The following is a 7,530-nucleotide window of genomic DNA, read 5'->3' as shown; positions in this document are numbered from 1 at the left end:
CCGGGGGAGATCCAGGGTGACCGGGTTGTCCCACGTGAGGCTCCCGGTCTTCACCCCCATTTTGCAGATGAGGGAACTGAGGCCCTGAGAAGTGAAGTGACTTAACCACAGTCACCCAGCTGACAAGCGGCAGAGCCGGGATTCGAACCCGGGACCTCGGACTCCCAGAGCCACGCTGCGTCTGGAGGTGGAAAGGGGGTGTGGGAGGGAAGATATTGGTGTCACGGGGAGAGTGGGGGGCCGGAAGCCTGGTGAAGTCAGGAGGCAAAGAGCCCCAAATGCTGACGAGGGGGAGGGGGGGCTTGTCTTTATTTTACTAGAACTACAATCGTATTACAAAATTAGCTCAAAAAAGCAATGCTACATTTACATTTTTTCCCCCCAAAATACCATCCGTATTCTGGTAGGGGGGCTAGGGCGTTGGACACAAAGAACCAGAGGCTGTGGGGGAGGACGGGTTGGTCCTAGGAGAGGAGCGAGGACAGAAGGGGCCGGGAGGCAGATACCTTAGGTCCCTGAGGGCGGCTCGGCCCGGAGGGCCGGGGTGGGGAGGGGGCCCGGGTTCCCTCCCCCTCGATCAGTGAGGGGGGTCCTCCAGGAAACGCGGGAGCCCCTGGGCCGCTCGACCCCGCGGGAGCTGTAGCGTCGGCTTGACCGCTGGACTTTTCAGACGCTAGAGGATGGGACGCGGAGCGTCTGCGGCCAAAGACCGGTGAAGGAGCCGGGTGGCAGGGGATGGGGTGGGGACGGAGGATGGGATGCCTGAGTGTCTGTGGTTGGCACAGGCCGCCAGGGAGGGCCCCTTGGGTCTCTGAGAGGACGGGGGAACGGGGAGGGAGACCTCGGAGAGGAAAGACAGGATGTCGGAGTCCTTGACGGAAGCTTGGCCTTCACTTCTGGCGCTTTCGTGGTTTTTTCACATTCAACTTGGAAAAAGGACTATTAAATCCCCGGGGCTTCTGGTCCTGAGCTGGGAGTGGGGGGGCGGGGAGAGGGGTGGTCCGGGTCACAGTGGCCGTCTTGGGGGGAATCCGTCCCACCTCACGGTGAGAGCCAGGCCGCGAGGGGGGTCAGGGCCGGAGGAAAGCCATGGTGAGGAGGCCTGCGGGGGCGGGAGAAGAGGATATCGATATCCAGCACCATCCAAACAGCCCCTCCGCTCCCCGTCCCCTCCAGAATCCGGGCATCCTGCCTCCCACCCTCAGCGCAGGGAAGCAGGGTGGCCTGGTGGAAAGAGCTCGAGCCTGCGAGTCAGAGGACCTGGGTTCTAATCCCGGCTCTGCCGCTTTTTTTTTTTTTTATGGTATTCGCTACTATATGCCAAGCGCACGATACTAAGAGCTGGGGTGGAAACAAGCTAATCAGTTTGGACCCAATCCCTGCCCCACATGGGGCTGACAATATTAATGACTGTTTTACACATGAGGTCGTTGAGGCCCGGAGAAGTGAAGCGACTTGCCCGAGATCACCAGCAGACACGTGGCGGAGCCGGGGAGAGAACCCAGGTCCTTTGACTTGTTTGCTGCCTTATCTCGGGCGAGACGTCCTGCTTCTCTGTGCCTCAGTTCCCTCACCCGTAAAACGGGGGATTAAGACGGTGAGCCCCGTGCGGGACGTGGACTGCGTCCAGCCTGTAACCTACCCCGGCACATAGTACGGAGCCTGCCACGTAGTAAGCGCTTCGCACACGCCATTAAAAACCAAAAAGAAGGCTCCTCACCCGGGCTCGGATCGAGCCCGCCCGCACCCCATCCCCGCCTCGGTGGCTGGCGCCGGCCCGGGTCGAGGCGGCCACAGGGGTGCCCCGGCCCGGGGGCGTCGCGGCCCGGCCGCCGGGGGACGATCCGAAGCCGGGCGAGGGGCCGGGCTCGGGATCCGGGGCCTCCCGCTCACCCAGGACGTAGGCCGCCACCAGCTTCTGTCCGAGGGAGACGTGGAGAGCGCGGGGCAGGGCGGGGTGGGCATCCCCCTGCAGCGGGAGCAGCAGGAAGGCCACGCAGGCCAGGCCGGTCAGCAGGTACAGGAGGAAGACGCTGGGGGCCAACGGCAGCAGAGGACCTGGGGCGGGAGGGGAATGCGCTGTCAGACGGCCCTTTGCCGGGAAGCCCCGCTTTCCCCACGACAGCCCCGATTCAGGCGCTTACTACAGTGCTCGGGACACAGTAAATACGACGGAATGGCCACGCCGGGAGGACAACGGGCGGCACGATTCCCGTCCCCTGAACGAGCATCCCGCTCCCGATCTCGGGGGCCTTTCGCGGACGGGTCCGGGGCGCGATCCTCCAGCCCCGCTCCCCGCCGCCCCCCACCCCGGGCACCCCGGCCTTACCCTGCCTCGCCGGGCGGCTCCGGGGCGTCTGGGAGTAGAGGGGGGCGTCCGGTGGGAGGGCCCGGGCGGGCGGGATCTGGGGTCCCCGGGAGGCGGGCGGCGGCGGCTGGAGCACGGAGGGGACGTCTTTGTGGCCGACCACCCGCCCCGCGGCCCCCTCCTCCCGCAGCTCGATCCGGAAGCAGTCGCTGGCACCGTAGTGAGCGGGGTCGGGGGCCCGAATGCGGATCACGCTGCGGGCCGGGAGAGGCGGCGCGTCACGGAGGCCTCGCGCGACACCGGCGCGGGGGGGCAGCGAGCGCGGCCGGGGAAGTGGGGGGGCGGGAGGGGAGGTCACTCACATGTCAATACAGGACTGGGGGCGCACGTGACCCTCGGCGTCCAGCACCGTGTACCTGGAGGGGGCTGTGGACAAAACTGGAGACGAACCCGGTGAGGAAGCTGTGGATGAGGAACGCGTCCCCCCACCCTCTTGTACTCAACTCTCCCAAGCGCTCAGTACAGTGCTCTGGAGTCTATCATTATATCGTCCTCCGCAAGCGTTTAGTACACTGGGTAAGCGGTCAGTAGATACGATCGACTGCTCTACACTCAGTAAAGGCTCAGTTAAAGACTGTGAGCTCACTGTGGGCAGGGTGCGTACGTCACACTGTTATATTGTGAAGCAGCGGGACCCAGTGGCTTGGGAGTCGGAGGTCGTGGGTTCTAATCCCAGCTCTGCCACTTGCCCGCTGAGTGACCTCGGGCAAGCCGCTTAACCTCTCCGGGCCTCCGTCACCTCATCCGTCAAAAGGGGATTAAGACCGTGAGCCCCATGCGGGACTGGGTCCAACCTGATTCCCTCGAACCTACCCCAGCGCTTAGGACAGCGTTTGGAACATAGTAAGTGCTGAACAGATACCATCGTTATGATTACTGCTCTGTCGTACCCTCCCAAGTGCTTAGTCCAGTGCTCTGCACACAGTAAGCGCGCAACAAAAGGCTGTAAGCTCGACGTGGACAGGAAACGTGGCCGATACTAGTTCTAGCGTCCTCTCCCAAACGCTTAGTTCAGTGCTCTGCACACAGTAAGAACTCAATAAAAGACTATAAGCTCGGTGTGGGCAGGGTTGGTGTGTCTGATAGTTGTTGTACTGCCCTCTCCCCAGCTCTTAGCCCAGTGCTCCGCACCCAGTTAAGTGTTCATAAAAGACTGTAAGCTCCGTGTGGGCAGGGTTAATAATAATAATAATGTCGGTATTTGTTAAGCGCTTACTATGTGCCCAGCACTGTTCTAAGCGCTGGGGGAGACACAGGGGACTCAGGATGTCCCACGTGGGGCTCGCAGTCTTCGTCCCCATTTGACGGATGAGGCAACTGAGGCCCAGAGAAGTGAAGTGACTTGCCCACAGTCCCAGAGCTGACACGCGGCAGAGCCGGGATTCGAACTCGTGACCTCTGACTCCAAAGCCCGGGCTCTTTTCACCGAGCCACGCTGCTTCTCTTCGCCGCTTCGGGGTTGGTGTCCGATAGTCGTTGTAGTGTCCTCTCCCCAGCGCTTAGCCCAGCGCTCCGCACCCAGTTAAGCGCTGAGTAAAAGACCGCAAGCTGGTTGCGGGCAGCGGGTGGGCGAGCCAGGTGCTGCAGCGCCGGGCGCTCACCTCGGAAGGTCAGGCGGAGGGCGGACGTGTTGTAGAGAGTGAGCACCTGCTTGTGGCTGCTCCGCTCGTCGGCCCTGAAGAGCAGCTGCGGCGGGAAGACCAGCACCGCCGCCGACACGGGACCGGGGCCCGGCACGGGACCGGGGCCCGGCACGGGACCGGGGCCGGGCACGGGACCGGGGGCGGGGCCCCGGCTCGCCTTCGCCCCACGGCGCATGTGCGGGCGGACATCCGCGGGGCGGGGCTTCGGGGCGCGAGGGCCCGGCCTGAGGGGAGGGGGGAGGGGCAGCGCTCAGCCCGAGGGGGCGGGGCCCGGCCGCCGGCGCTCCGGGGACGGGCCCCCTCCCCTCCCCTCCCCTCCCCCCCGCCGCCGGCCCCGCCCGCCCCCCGAGGCCCCGCCGCCGCGACCTCACCCGCCGCCGCCGCCGCCGCCGCGTCCGCCGGCCCCGCCGCCACAGCCCCGGGCCGCTGGGCGCTTCCGCCTCCCGCCGGGGCGCCGCCCCCGAGGGCCCCCATTGGCCGCCCGGGCCTCCGCGCTCGCTCCCCATTGGCTGCCCGCCGCGCCCGTCAGCGCCCCCCGGCGGCCCCCTCGGACGATGGCGGCCTCCCGCCGTACGGACGAGGCCGCCGCCGCCGGCGCTTCCGCCGTACGCCTGCCCTCATTGGCCGGCCCCAGGTCCTCCGCCCTCCTCATTGGCCGGCCCAGGCCCTCCGCCTGCCTTCATTGGCCGCCCCAGGCCCTCCGCCCGCCCTCATTGGCCGCCCCCCCCCCCAGGCCCTCCGCCTGCCCTCATTGGCCGGCCCCAGGCCCTCCGCCTGCCCTCATTGGCCGCCCCCGGGCCCTCCGCCCTCCTCATTGGCCCCAACCCACGACGCGGGGCAACACCGCCCGACGCCTCCCTTGGCTTTCCTTTTTTTTCGTTGTTTTCTTTTCCCTCCCCCCTTTTAATAATCATAATAATGATGATGGCATTTGTTAAGCGCTTACTATGCGCCAAGCTCTGTTCTAAGCGCTGGGGACGACGGCTGTCCCACGTGGGGCTCGTGGGTTTCATCCCCCTTTTCCAGATGAGGTCACTGAGGCCCAGCTAATAATAATGTTGGTATTAGTTAAGCGCTTACTATGTGCCAAGCACTATTCTAAGCGCTCGGGACGACGCAAGGTGATCAGGTTGTCCCACGTGGGGCTCACGGTCTTCATCCCCCTTTTCCACATGAGGTCACTGAGGTCCAGAGAATAATAATGTTGGTATTTGCTAAGCGCTTACTATGTGCAAAGCACTGTTCTATGTTTATGTTGGCATATGGGGGGCGGGAGGGGAGGGGAAAAAATGAGAAGGGGCCACCTTTGCCTTAAATGGGGTTCACAGTCTCAATCCCCATTTAACAGATGAAGGAACTGAGGTTCAGAGAAGTGAAGCAACTTGCCCAAGGCCACCCAGCAAAGTGGGGTTGGGATTAGAACCCAGATCCTACTGACTCCCAGGTCCGGGCTCGGCGTGCTGCTTGGATTCAGTTCCTGTCCCACATGGGCTCACAGTCTTAACCCCATTTTACAGATGAGGGAATTGAGGCATAGAACCCTGAACTGATTTTCCTGAGTTCACACAACAGACCAGTTGCAGGGCCAGAATTAGAACCCAGGTCCTGCTGACTCCCAGGTCTTCGCTGAATCATTCACTCAATCATATTTATTAAGCGCTTACTGTGTGCAGAGCACTGTACTAAGCGCTGGGGAAAGTACAATACAAGCAGCTCACAGTCTAGAGGGGAGACAGGCATCAACGCAAATAATATCCGTTAGGCCTCGCCGCTTCTCACTCGATTTAATTGGTGATGCGTTATTCCTTCCCTAAAGATCTCCAAGCTGGGAGAACACGCAATCTCCATTCCAGGGTCTTACCAAAGGGATCGTGACAAGTCAGTGTCCAGAAGTAGTATGCATTAAGTATTTCTTGAGCGCTAACCGCGTGCAGAGCCCTGTAGTGAGTGCTGGGAGAAAATTTACAGACATTCAACACAATCCCCGTCCCTTGCAGCACCCCTACGGTGTAGAGAATCAGTCAAGCTCGTTGCGGGCAGGGAACTCTGTTATATATCCTCTCCCGACCGCCTAATACAGTGTTCTGCACAGAGTAAGCGCTCAATAAATACCACGGATTGATTGCTAAAAGAACAGGGCTGGGAGTCAGGAGATTTGGGTTCCAACTTGGGCTCCGCCATGACTGCTGTGTGACGCTGGGCAATTTCTCCGTACTTCAGTTTCCTCATCTATAAATTGGGGATTCAAATGCCCGCTCCTCCCTTGGACTGTGAATCCCCATGCCGGACAGGGATTGTGTCCGGTCTGATTATGGAGATGAAGACTCTGAGCCCCCTGTTAAGCGCTTAACAAATCCCATCATATTATTATGATCCTCTAGACTGTAAGCTCGTTGTGGGCAGGGAACGTGTCTGTTCATCGTTCATTCATTCAATCCCTTGCATTTACTGAGCGCTTCCTGGGTGTGGAGCACTGTACTAAACGCTTGGAAAGGACGCTTCGGCAACAAATTGTTGCATTGTCCTCTCCCAAGAGTTTAGTACAGTGGTCCACACCCAATAAGCACACAAGAGGACTGAATGGATAATCCTGTATCTACCCCAGCCGACCCATAGTAAGCACTTAATACAGATGTCACGATTATTATCGTGATTGTCACTTAGTTCACGGTTTTGTCAGCACCCTTCCAATTAGAACCCTTCTCACCCGAAGACAAAGGTTTCCTTCTGCCTTCCTCGGCCAAAGTCCCCCAGCCATTCCGAGACGTAAGCTCGATGGGGGCGGGGAACGGTGTCTGTTTATACTATACTCTCCCCAGCGCTTAGTACGGTGCTCTGCACACAGTAAATGCTCGAGAAACACGATCGACCGACTGACTTTTCTGCACAGAGTTTATTTTCCCGCTCTCTCTCTCTCGCCAGTGTGGTTACCCTCGTCGGGGCTGCTCCAGCTACTGTAGATTCCTGGTGGGCACTGGGTCTCCCAACTCTCGTAGCGCACTCTCCCAAGCGCTTAGTACAGTGTTTCTGGCTTAGTAGGTGCTCGATAAACACCACCGATGGCCCCAATCCAGGCCCAGAGCTGGCTCTACCCTGCGCTGAGTGGAGGGGAAGGGTAACTTCCCGGCTCCGGTCGATACGTCTCGGTACCTGAATGGCTTTTGCAAACACCATGGCTCCTGACTGATGTAGACCTTAATAGATTCCTCAAGGAGAGCTGAGGAGAGATCGCCTCTGACCGCTAGGATTGATAAGAATAATCACTGGATTTAAGTGCTCACTATGTGACAAGCACTGCACTAAGCACTGGAATAGAATCAGGTTGGACACAGGGCCTGCCCCCCCTAATTCGATAACGGTAATAATGACGACGGTATTTAAGCGCTTACTATGCGCCAGGCACTGTCCTAAGCGCAGGGGTAGATACGAGCACGTAGAGAAGCAGCGTGGCTCAGTGGAAGGAGCCCGGGCTTGGGAGTCGGGGGTCATGGGTTCGAATCCCGGCTCCGCCGCTTGCCA

The 7,530-nt window shown here is 60.5% G+C and overlaps 1 protein-coding gene across 1 annotated transcript; it reads right to left on the bottom strand.

Annotated features, from left to right (window-relative positions):
* Positions 1–279: 279 nt before the first annotated feature.
* MOSPD3 (motile sperm domain containing 3) lies at positions 280–4,239 on the bottom strand. Its single transcript, XM_029055545.2, has 5 exons — positions 3,970–4,239; positions 2,671–2,746; positions 2,330–2,562; positions 1,894–2,058; positions 280–1,102 (listed from the first exon to the last, which is right to left on the bottom strand). Exons 1-5 carry the CDS (start codon positions 4,184–4,186, stop codon positions 1,071–1,073), a joined length of 723 nt encoding a protein of 240 aa, XP_028911378.2. The 5' UTR covers positions 4,187–4,239; the 3' UTR covers positions 280–1,070.
* Between the last annotated feature and the right edge of the window lie 3,291 nt (positions 4,240–7,530).

Source organism: Ornithorhynchus anatinus, chromosome X5 (genome assembly GCF_004115215.2).
Source record: "Ornithorhynchus anatinus isolate Pmale09 chromosome X5, mOrnAna1.pri.v4, whole genome shotgun sequence".
NCBI lineage: Eukaryota > Metazoa > Chordata > Mammalia > Monotremata > Ornithorhynchidae > Ornithorhynchus > Ornithorhynchus anatinus.
Note: the sequence above shows the minus strand (reverse complement) of the source record. Positions and strands in the feature narration are given on the sequence as shown.

Bases quoted from the DNA above. Each gene is read 5' to 3' on its own strand.
- MOSPD3 (XM_029055545.2), bottom strand. From the start codon at position 4,186: ATGCGCCGTGGGGCGAAGGCGAGCCGGGGCCCCGCCCCCGGTCCCGTG. The intron at 2,747-3,969 runs GTGAGCGCCCGG...GTTCGTCTCCAG, and splicing joins CCTCCGCCTGACCTTCCGAG to TTTTGTCCACAGCCCCCTCC. The intron at 2,563-2,670 runs GTGAGTGACCTC...CCCGGCCCGCAG, and splicing joins CCCCAGTCCTGTATTGACAT to CGTGATCCGCATTCGGGCCC.